At 41.7% G+C, this 12504-nt stretch overlaps 1 protein-coding gene across 1 annotated transcript in view; it reads right to left on the bottom strand.

The window, feature by feature from the left end:
* The window catches only part of LOC128652572 (uncharacterized), a 194019-nt gene that overhangs the window by 38838 nt on the left and 142677 nt on the right, over window positions 1–12504 (bottom strand). The window contains exon 14 of the mRNA XM_053705504.1: window positions 2333–2413. Coding sequence (XP_053561479.1) covers window positions 2333–2413 — 81 coding nt within the window. The remainder of the gene's footprint in view (window positions 1–2332; window positions 2414–12504) is intronic.

Here is a 12504-nt window from a genome sequence, read left to right as displayed (position 1 = left end):
ACTCTCATGAGATTTCATTGTAAACTTCCTTTACCTGATTGGTGAAATAAGGTGAGAGTGCACGATGCTCATCCCTTCAGATGTCCCAGGACAGACACACTAAAATGCTGCTTAGAAATCCTTTACAATGGGAGGTGGCTACTGAGGAACTTTTGAGGTAAAATATCTTTCTTTTTTACATAGAGATGTTCAGGAGATATTTTCTAGTCAGCATTTTACAGCTATGCTGCATCACTTTCAAGTGTTTAAACATTTGGGTATTATGGCCCTTTAAGTACTGTTCTCTGTTGGACTACCATTGCCTTATAATATTTTAAATAGTGGTGAGATAAGATACGTTACGAAAAAAAGAAACAGAACAAAATAAGCAAACATCAATAACTAATTAGTTTTACAGATAGCCTGAAACATATAGGTAGGTGGATATAAATACTTTAACAGTTACATAGCTTCCACTGCACTTTAGTAATGAGGAGAGGAGAGAGAGATCTCAATCCCACACAACAAAAGCTAGACTTGAAATCTCAAATAATTATCTCACTGACTAAAGCAGTTGCGTCCCGCTGCCCCTGCCACAAACAGAGGGGCATGAACTCTACTAACAAGAGAATGAAATATATAAGGCATCAGCAAAATTTAGGAGGTGTCATAACCACTAGAGTGTGGCCTCAAAGTACCTAATTGGAAGGTTAGATACGTGCACTATTGCATGTAGAGTCGCAATGGAGTAAGACTAACATATACAATAAAACTTATGTTTTTATACTCTTCCACAACACTTCTTATATAGGGCACCAGAGATACAATAATATACTTCTGATCATATATGTATTTATGTGGGATCATACTATTAAAAAGCATGGTGAACTGCGAGTGGTTACCCCTGTGGCACAGGGAAAAAAAAAAAAAATACAAAAAACTCTGCCCTAATAGATAAGATAGTTCACGAGCATTGATGCAAATAATAAAATGTTAATTCTGTCCCAGCTCTGTGAAAGTAAATTAACTGGTTTCCATATTAAGGCAAATTTAGCATCATGAGAGTCTATCCTATGCCGAATCTTAGTATTTTCCTAAGGCTGGATATCAATCACCCCAGTTAAAGTTCCAGGCCCAAAGTGCGTTTCCACTATCAGCAACTGTAGTAGATGAGATACATATGCCATACACACTATTTGTAAACGCAGCAGAACCAGTGATTGTGTTCCCTAATCTGGAACAATGTTCAGTAGTGCGGTCTATATCATGCATGCTTTTCTTACAGTCCGGGTTGGCTGTCGGCACCTCTTCAGGTATTTCATCCTCCTCTGAGCCACCATGCCAGTCCTCAGGCACTACCCAGGCCGAGAAATATTTCTCCTCTCGATTGCTGACTGCTGGGCTCATTTGTGCTATCTGGTGCTCCATAGCGTTGCAGCTCTCCATGTTCGTCTCGGATCCCCATGAGATTTGTGTGTCTTCTATAGGTATGATGTGGCTAATATAGCAGCCTTGTGGAGGTATTTTTGGAAGGAGTTCCTTCAGCTGTTGTCGTAAGCTACTGAGATGGTCTCCTAATAGCTGTAAGGCCTGCCGCTCCCATTCATCTAGAAGCTCTTCCGATTTCACAGCATATGAGCAGCTTAGGCTGTTTATCAAAGGTATCATTGCACTTGCGATGATATTTGGCATAGGGCAAAGTAAGTCTCATTCCATATACCGTAGTAGAAGGGTTACCTATTTTCTCGCCAGGTGCTCTAGAATTTTGGTCATTCTTCAGCAACAAATGGCTGTTATACGGAAATGTTAGAATAATGTGGGGGGTATAGAAAGGTTCAGGTTGTTACAAGGCCTCTGCTCCTTTAATCAGGTCTGCCTGTTCTCGTTGAAATGTCACAAATTCGTTCTACAAGTAGTTCTCGTCACCTTTCTCTTTAAAAGAATAAGATTTGCTGGTCTTAGGAAAGATAAACGGCAGATTTATCAGCTCCAATGTACCGCTGTATTTAAAAAGCAGCCATCTTGGTCGCTGGTCGGACACGCCCCCCCCAACCATGTATGTATTTTACTTTCTATAGTGAAGTCTAAAAAGGTAAGTGCAATAACAACAACACTGATGATAATAATACATACTACTATTAATGCTGCTAATAACAATATTAATAACAATAATAATAATAACAATAATAATAACCATAAATGTGAAGGCGGTGAAACACATTACACTAATTTAACTAACTGCATTTTCTTCCCAAAGTGATTCTGTTAATTAATTATGACAAAAACCAACTTCCTCTAAATCCACTAACCAGCCTCATCAAAACAAAGTACCTACCTATAATATAAAACCCACCTTTTCTACAGAAAACATAAGGTCTTTTTCAACCTCCTCTGGACATTCACCATCTGTAAACAACCTCATTACCACGTGATCCTACAGAAAGAAAAAAATAAAACAAAACATGAAAATGTAATAGTTAGTCATTTATTATTTCTAGGACAGAACTAGGGAATCTCAGACAAACAAAAGTTAACAAGCTGCTGTACTTCAGGCAGTATGAAAGGCATAAAAATTTAAGATGAAAATAAGAACACATTTAGACACAGAAGAGTACTTTTCAGAAAGATATTTTATTTTTATTTATTTTTTTAACATCCTTCCCACTTCAGTAGTGATTAGTAAAAATTAGACTTGTTCTGAAAGTGGCTTTTACAAAATTTAACTAACTAAATTAAAATGTATGCTTACTTGATAAAAGTTTATTTTCTAATGGTAGTGAGTGTCCACAAGTCCTTACTCTTGGGAATTACATCACCTGGCCACCAGGAGGCGGGAGACACACCCTTTTATTCCTCCTACTTACCCTTCATTCCCAGTAGTTCTCTCTCTTTTTAAAGGAGAGGACAAGAAGAGGTGTTTATCACAATTGAACTTGATATTTTGTGAATACTCATTTTATTTGACCATCAGTGGATAGTTCCCTGAAAAGAGGGTATGGATTTGATGGCTGGTGCAATCTTTTTGGTGAAGTAAGCAGTAAGCCATAAATGTCACTGGAAATCCTCTCCTTTATGGCCAAATGACTGTACTTCCCTACTAGGACCCTTCTACTGTTACAGTATGGGATTCAGGGTCCACCTCTTATCTTTCTTTCAGATTCCTGAGGAAGTATGCAACACTTACCCTCAGAAGTATGTCTCTACTACTGCTGGTATTTAGCTAGTACTTTGGGTAACAGATCCAGTCTCCTCTATCCCCATAGTGAGGTATGGGCAATTTGTGCACTTGCTGGTTTGAGCACATACAATGTCTTAACTCATTGGTGAGGGTCTAGAGTTCACACTCAGGGGACCTGTGTGTTTTATTGGGGGCAGTAAGTTACGGTTTGTATTTTTGTGATCCTTGTGTGTACCCCTATAAATCTCATTCAGCAGCTCGGCACTCTGGTTACCTAATCCACACCGGTGCGCGGAGAAAGCTACGGCAGTGTCTATTTTTTTGGTCATGGATTTTTATTCATAAAGCTTACTTGGCGGCGGGTCAACAACCGCCTACTAGAATTACTTCTTACTTTACTCGTTCGGCATCTACATCCTGGGCTTTCAATAATGAGGCCTCTGTGGAACAGATCAGCAAGGCTGGCCCCCTGGACCAGAGTTGGGCGAGTTAGCCCTTATATCAAAAATGTCTTGTGTCCAGATCTAGAGAAATCTTCTGAGAAAACAGAATTTATGCTTACCTGATAAATTACTTTCTCCAACGGTGTGTCCGGTCCACGGCGTCATCCTTACTTGTGGGAATATCTCTTCCCCAACAGGAAATGGCAAAGAGTCCCAGCAAAGCTGGCCATATAGTCCCTCCTAGGCTCCGCCCACCCCAGTCATTCGACCGACGGACAGGAGGAAATATATATAGGAGAAACCATATGGTACCGTGGTGACTGTAGTTAGAGAAAATAATTCATCAGACCTGATTAAAAAACCAGGGCGGGCCGTGGACCGGACACACCGTTGGAGAAAGTAATTTATCAGGTAAGCATAAATTCTGTTTTCTCAAACTTTGGTGTGTCCGGTCCACGGCGTCATCCTTACTTGTGGGAACCAATACCAAAGCTTTAGGACACGGATGAAGGGAGGGAGCAAATCAGGTTACCTAAACGGAAGGCACCACAGCTTGCAAAACCTTTCTCCCAAAAATAGCCTCCGAAGAAGCAAAAGTATCAAATTTGTAAAATTTGGCAAAAGTGTGCAGTGAAGACCAAGTCGCTGCCTTACATATCTGGTCAACAGAAGCCTCGTTCTTGAAGGCCCATGTGGAAGCCACAGCCCTAGTGGAGTGAGCTGTGATTCTTTCAGGAGGCTGCCGTCCGGCAGTCTCATAAGCCAATCGGATGATGCTTTTAAGCCAAAAGGAAAGAGAGGTAGAAGTCGCTTTTTGACCTCTCCTTTTACCAGAATAAACAACAAACAAGGAAGATGTTTGTCTGAAATCTTTTGTAGCCTCTAAATAGAATTTTAGAGCACGGACTACGTCCAAATTGTGTAACAAACGTTCCTTCTTTGAAACTGGATTCAGACATAAAGAAGGTACAACTATCTCCTGGTTAATATTCTTGTTAGAAACAACCTTTGGAAGAAAACCAGGCTTGGTACGCAAAACCACCTTATCTGCATGGAACACCAGATAGGGTGGAGAACATTGCAGAGCAGATAACTCTGAAACTCTTCTAGCAGAAGAAATAGCAACCAAAAACAAAACTTTCCAAGATAGTAACTTAATATCTATGGAATGTAAAGGTTCAAACAGAACCCCTTGAAGAACTGAAAGAACTAGATTTAGACTCCAGGGAGGAGTCAAAGGTCTGTAAACAGGCTTGATCCTAACCAGAGCCTGAACAAATGCTTGAACATCTGGCACAGCTGCCAGTCTTTTGTGTAGTAAGACAGATAAAGCAGAGATCTGTCCCTTTAGAGAACTTGCAGATAATCCTTTTTCCAAACCTTCTTGTAGAAAGGAGAGAATCTTAGGAATTTTTATCTTATTCCATGGGAATCCTTTGGATTCACACCAACAGATATATCTTTTCCATATTTTATGGTAAATTTTTCTAGTTACCGGTTTTCTGGCCTGAACCAGAGTATCTATCACAGAATCTGAAAACCCACGCTTCGATAGAATGAAGCGTTCAATCTCCAAGCCGTCAGCTGGAGGGAGACCAGATTTGGATGTTCGAATGGACCCTGAACAAGAAGGTCCTGTCTCAAAGGTAGCTTCCATGGTGGAGCCGATGACATATTCACCAGGTCTGCATACCAAGTCCTGCGTGGCCACGCAGGAGCTATCAAGATCACCGAGGCCCTCTCCTGATTGATCCTGGCTACCAGCCTGGGAATGAGAGGAAACGGTGGAAATACATAAGCTAGGTTGAAGGTCCAAGGTGCTACTAGTGCATCTACTAGAGTCGCCTTGGGATCCCTGGATCTGGACCCGTAGCAAGGAACCTTGAAGTTCTGACGAGACGCCATCAGATCCATGTCTGGAATGCCCCATAATTGAGTTATTTGGGCAAAGATCTCCGGATGGAGTTCCCACTCCCCCGGATGGAATGTCTGACGACTCAGAAAATCCGCCTCCCAGTTTTCCACACCTGGGATGTGGATGGCAGACAGGTGGCAGGAGTGATCCTCCGCCCATTGAATTATTTTGGTCACTTCTTTCATCGCCAGGGAACTCCTTGTTCCCCCCTGATGATTGATATACGCAACGGTCGTCATGTTGTCTGATTGGAACCTTATGAATCTGGCCTTTGCTAGCTGAGGCCAAGCCCTGAGAGCATTGAATATCGCTCTCAGTTCCACGGGAGAAGGGACTCTTCCCGAGACCATAGACCCTGAGCTTTCAGGGATTCCCAGACCGCGCCCCAGCCCACTAGACTGGAGTCGGTCGTGACAATGACCCACTCTGGTCTGCGGAAGCTCATTCCCTGGGACAGATGGTCCAGGGTCAGCCACCAACGGAGTGAATCTCTGGTCTTCTGATCTACTTGAATCATTGGAGACAAGTCTGTATAGTCCCCATTCCACTGTTTGAGCATGCACAGTTGTAATGGTCTTAGATGAATTCGTGCAAAAGGAACTATGTCCATTGCTGCAACCATCAACCCTACTACTTCCATGCACTCCGCTATGGAAGGACGAGGAACAGAATGAAGCACTTGACAAGAGCTTAGAAGTTTTGATTTTCTGACCTCTGTCAGAAAAATCCTCATTTCTAAGGAATCTATTATTGTTCCCAAGAAGGGAACTCTTGTCGACGGGGACAGAGAACTTTTCTCTATGTTCACCTTCCATCCGTGTGATCTGAGAAAGGCCAGAACGAAGTCTGTATGAGCCTTTGCTTTTGACAGGGACGACGCTTGTATTAGAATGTCGTCCAAGTAAGGTACTACTGTAATGCCCCTCGGTCTTAGAACCGCTAGAAGGGACCCTAGCACCTTTGTGAAAATCCTTGGAGCAGTGGCCAACCCGAATGGGAGGGCCACAAACTGGTAATGCTTGTCCAGAAAAGCGAACCTTAGGAACTAATGATGTTCTTTGTGGATAGGAATATGTAGGTACGCATCCTTTAGATCCACGGTAGTCATAAATTGACTTTCCTGGATAGTGGGTAGAATCGTTCGAATGGTTTCCATTTTGAACGATGGTACCCTGAGAAATTTGTTTAGGATCTTTAAATCCAGAATTGGTCTGAAGGTTCCCTCTTTTTTGGGAACTACGAACAGATTTGAGTAAAATCCCATTCCTTGTTCCTTCATTGGAACTGGGTGTATCACTCCCATCTTTAGCAGGTCTTCTACACAATGTAAGAACGCCTGTCTCTTTATTTGGTTTGAGGATAAGTGAGACATGTGGAACCTTCCCCTTGGGGGTAGTTCCTTGAATTCCAGAAGATAACCCTGAGAAACTATTTCTAGCGCCCAGGGATCCTGAACATCTCTTGCCCAAGCCTGAGCAAAGAGAGAGAGTCTGCCCCCCACTAGATCCGGTCCCGGATCGGGGGCTACTCCTTCATGCTGTTTTGTTAGCAGCGGCAGGCTTCTTGGCCTGCTTACCCTTGTTCCAGCCTTGCATCGGTTTCCAGGCTGGTTTGGGTTGTGAGGCATTACTCTCTTGCTTAGAGGATGCAGAATTAGAGGCCGGTCCGTTCCTGAAATTGTGAAAGGAACGAAAATTAGACTTATTTTTAGCCTTGAAAGACCTATCTTGTGGAAGGGCGTGGCCCTTTCCCCCAGTGATGTCTGAAATAATCTCTTTCAATTCTGGTCCAAATAGAGTTTTACCTTTGAAAGGGATGTTAAGCAATTTTGTCTTGGATGACACATCCGCTGACCAAGACTTTAGCCAAAGCGCTCTGCGCGCCACGATAGCAAACCCTGAATTTTTCGCCGCTAATCTAGCTAATTGCAAAGCGGCATCTAAAATAAAAGAGTTAGCCAATTTAAGTGCGTGGACTGTCCATAACCTCCTCATATGGAGTCTCTCTACTGAGCGACTTTTCTAGTTCCTCGAACCAGAACCACGCTGCTGTAGTGACAGGAACAATGCACAAAATTGGTTGTAGAAGGTAACCTTGCTGTACAAAAATCTTTTTAAGTAAACCTTCCAATTTTTTATCCATAGGATCTTTGAAAGCACAACTATCTTCGATAGGAATAGTAGTGCGTTTGTTTAGAGTAGAAACTGCCCCCTCGACCTTAGGGACTGTCTGCCATAAGTCCTTTCTGGGGTCGACCATAGGAAATAATTTCTTAAATATAGGGGGGGAACAAAAGGTATGCCGGGCTTTTCCCACTCCTTATTTACTATGTCCGCCACCCGCTTGGGTATAGGAAAAGCGTTGGGGTGCACCGGAACCTCTAGGAACTTGTCCATCTTGCATAATTTCTCTGGAATGACCAAGTTGTCACAATCATCCAGAGTAGATAACACCTCCTTAAGCAGTGCGCGGAGGTGTTCTAATTTAAATTTAAATGTCACAACATCAGGTTCAGCTTGTTGAGAAATTTTTCCTGAATCTGAAATTTCTCCATCTGACAAAACCTCCCTCATGGCCCCTTCAGATTGGTGTGAGGGTATGACAGAACAATTATCATCAGCGCCCTCCTGCTCTTCAGTGTTTAAAACAGAGCAATCGCGCTTTCTCTGATAATTAGGCATTTTGGATAAAATATTTGCTATGGAGTTATCCATTACAGCCGTTAATTGTTGCATGGTAATAAGCATTGGCGCACTAGATGTACTAGGGGCCTCCTGCGTGGGCAAAACTGGTGTAGACACAGTAGGAGATGATGTAGTATCATGTTTACTCCCCTCATCTGAGGAATCATCTTGGGCAATTTCATTATCTGTGGCAGTACTGTCCTTACTTTGTTTGGACGCTATGGCACAATTATCACATAAATTTAAATGGGGAGACACATTGGCTTTCATACATATAGAACATAGCTTATCTGAAGGTACAGACATGTTAAACAGGCTTAAACTTGTCAACAAAGCACAAAAAACGTTTTAAAACAAAACCGTTACTGTCTCTTTAAATTTTAAACAGAAAACACTTTATTACTGAATATGTGAAAAAGTATGAAGGAATTGTTCAAAAATTACCAAAATTTCACCTCAGTGTCTTAAAGCATTAATAGTATTGTACACCAAATTTCAGAGCTTTAACCCTTAAAATAACGGAACCGGAGCCGTTTATAAATTTAACCCCTATACAGTCCCAGCTATAGTCTTTGCTGAGACCCAACCAAGCCCAGAGGGGAATACGATACCAATTGACGCCTTCTAGGAGCTTTTCCAGCAATTTTTAGATCCTCACACATGCATCTGCATGCCCTGCTCTCAAAAAACAACTGCGCAGTAATGGCGCGAAAATGAGGCTCAGTCTACAACTAGGAAGGCCCCCTGATTGGAAAAAGTGTCTAACACAGTGCCTGCCGTTTAATAAACGTTCCCCAAGTTTATAAATGCAAATTGTCAGCATAAATATGAATAAAATGCCCAAATAAAGCAATCGATTTAGCCCATAAAAAATGTCTACCAGTTTTTTTAGCCCATAATAAGCCCTTTATTCTGTTTGTTTGATTAAGAAAATGGCTTACCGGTCCCCATGAGGGGAAATGACAGCCTTCCAGCATTACATCGTCTTGTTAGAAATATGGCTAGTCATACCTTAAGCAGAAAAGTCTGCTAACTGCTTCCCCCAACTGAAGTTACTTCATCTCAACAGTCCTATGTGGAAACAGCAATCGATTTTAGTTACTGTCTGCTAAAATCATCTTCCTCTCACAAACAGAAATCTTCATCCTTTTCTGTTTCAGAGTAAATAGTACATACCAGCACTATTTTAAAATAACAAACACTTGATAGAAGAATAAAAACTACATTTAAACACCAAAAAACTCTTAACCATCTCCGTGGAGATGTTGCCTGTGCAACGGCAAAGAGAATGACTGGGGTGGGCGGAGCCTAGGAGGGACTATATGGCCAGCTTTGCTGGGACTTTTTGCCATTTCCTGTTGGGGAAGAGATATTCCCACAAGTAAGGATGACGCCGTGGACCGGACACACCAATGTTGGAGAAATGTCTGTTACACCATTCCATTAACAAAACATTTACAACTGAAGAGGTTGGAGATAAAATTTAAAAAGGAAAATGTATCTGATGCAGCTACCATGAGTCCTACAACTTCCATGCATCTGCCAGTTCTAGTTTCACATTGCGTTGTTCTGTTAGAGACAGGTGTATGAATACTAGTCTATGACCTACCCTAGGAAGTATGATTGAGATTGAGCATTTAAAGAGCTCTTTGGAAGATTGATGTGCCAACCATAACTGCTTCACAGCCAGAGGAAGAGAATGGAAGTAGAACAAACTCTTGTTTAGGAAGGCAAATCTCAGGAATTTGAGATGGTCCCTATGAATGGAAATATGAAAGAAAAAAACCCACTAATCTTTTTATGTAAAAAATGAGACACATAAATGAACATTTCTGCACTAATGGAAAAATAGTGAAAATCCAGAAAGCTGGAAATGTCAGAAATTTGTTCAGTGTCTTGGAGAAGCAGGGTATGCCAAAAGGTGCCCTCTTTCTTTGGAACTATAAAGGAGGTTAGAATTGACAGATTGGTTCTGTACTGCCACTGGAGCAATGTCTTCCATTTTTTACAAACCCACAACGCAAGCAAGAAAGACTTTGGCCTTAAAAGGATCCTGAGGAACTCTAGGCAGGAGGAATCATCTTTGAAGGGATTTGGATCAAAAACATTTCACAACCCTGAGAAATAATTTTCAATATCGAAGGGTCTGTAATAGACCTTTCCAAAGCCTTGTGAAAATAAATTCAATCTGCCCCCTTTCAGGAACTGGTCTAGAATGGGGGCCTAAGCCTACTCTTTGACTTTTGTCCTGTGAAGGCTTCCTTACCACCATTGACTGGCAATATTTGCACCCAGTCCTAGGCCAAACAGGATTTTATCATGAAAAGAAAGCAACAGTTTGCTTTAAAGGGACAGTCAACAACTTAGTCATCTTAATGTCTTACCTTAGACAAAGCTGCAAATATCCTCCTGCACCCTTTCTATATCATGCAGCATTAACAGCAAAACGTTATTTTAAAATTACTATTGTTTCTGGTCACTTTGAAATGGCTGCCAAGCTCTGCCCACTGGCTGCATCTATGTACTCTGCTGAATACCATTGTCAGTCTGTTGAATCCAGTTGGTGAGTCTTTAGTAACTAGTGAAGCCTTTAATGCAGCCCAGATTGTGAGGTTATCAGTGGGCATAGCTTGGCAGCCATTTCATAACTTTACCGTTACTGATGCATGATATAGAAAGGGTGCAAAAAAATATATTTGCAGATTAATCTAAAGTAAGTCTTTAAGATGACTAAGGTGTAGACTTTCCCTTTAAGTGACCATGTCTTTAATCCATAAAACTTCTTGACAAAACCTAGCAGCTCTTTTCACATTAATATTAATCAGTTTAACTGCTGCATCACAAATAAAGTGGTTAGCAGTCCGAAGGATCTTTTAACCATCCGGGATCTCCTCCGTGGAAGCTTGCCAAACAATGAGTTCTGAGAGGTTGTTGTTACACCAGAACGAGGTAGCTGTAGCCATACAAGCTACACTGGAAGCTGGGCGAAAAGTCCAGTCTGCTGAAAAGATGGCCTATGAAAGAATTTTAAAAGATTCTATGGCTAGAAAACATAATTTATGCTTACCTGATAAATTTATTTCTCTTGTGGTGTATCCAGTCCACGGATCATCCATTACTTGTGGGATATTCTCCTTCCCAACAGGAAGTTGCAAGAGGATCACCCACAGCAGAGCTGCTATATAGCTCCTCCCCTAACTGCCATATCCAGTCATTCGACCGAAAACAAGCAGAGAAAGGAGAAACCATAGGGTGCAGTGGTGACTGTAGTTTAAAATTTAAAAAATACCTGCCTTAAAATGACAGGGCGGGCCGTGGACTGGATACACCACAAGAGAAATAAATTTATCAGGTAAGCATAAATTATGTTTTCTCTTGTAAGGTGTATCCAGTCCACGGATCATCCATTACTTGTGGGATACCAATACCAAAGCTAAAGTACACGGATGAAGGGAGGGACAAGGCAGGTACTTAAACGTAAGGTACCACTGCCTGTAAAACCTTTCTCCCAAAAATAGCCTCTGAAGAAGCAAAAGTATCAAATTTATAGAATTTTGAAAAGGTATGCAGCTTAGACCAAGTCGCCGCCTTGCAAATCTGTTCAACAGAAGCCTCATTTTTAAAGGCCCATGTGGAAGTCACAGCTCTAGTGGAATGAGCTGTAATCCTTTCAGGAGGCTGCTGGCCAGCAGCCTCATAAGCTAAGCGGATTATACTTCTTAGCCAAAACGAAAGAGGTTGCCGAAGCTTTTTGGCCTCTCCTCTGTCCAGAGTAGACAACAAACAAAGCAGATGTTTGACGAAAATCTTTAGTAGCTTGTAAATAATACTTTAAAGCACGAACCACGTCAAGATTGTGTAATAGACGTTCCTTCTTTGAAGGATTAGGACACAATGATGGAACAACAATCTCCTGATTGATATTCTTATTAGATACTACCTTAGGTAAAAACCCAGGTTTGGTACGCAGAACTACCTTATCTGCATGGAAGATCAGATAAGGAGAATCACATTGTAAGGCAGATAACTCGGAAACTCTACGAGCCGAGGAAATAGCTACCAAAAAAAGAACTTTCTATGGAATGAAGAGGTTCAAACGGAACCCCCTGAAGAACTTTAAGAACCAAATTTAAGCTCCAAGGTGGAGCAACAGGTTTAAACACAGGCTTGATTCTAACCAAAGCCTGACAAAATGCCTGAACGTCTGGAACATCCGCCAGACGCTTGTGCAAAGAATAGATAGCGCAGAAATCTGTCCCTTTAAGGAACTAGTTGACAATCGTTTCTCCAATCCTTCTTGGAGAA

Source organism: Bombina bombina, chromosome 3 (assembly GCF_027579735.1).
Source record: "Bombina bombina isolate aBomBom1 chromosome 3, aBomBom1.pri, whole genome shotgun sequence".
NCBI classification, from domain to species: domain Eukaryota; kingdom Metazoa; phylum Chordata; class Amphibia; order Anura; family Bombinatoridae; genus Bombina; species Bombina bombina.
Note: the sequence above shows the minus strand (reverse complement) of the source record. Positions and strands in the feature narration are given on the sequence as shown.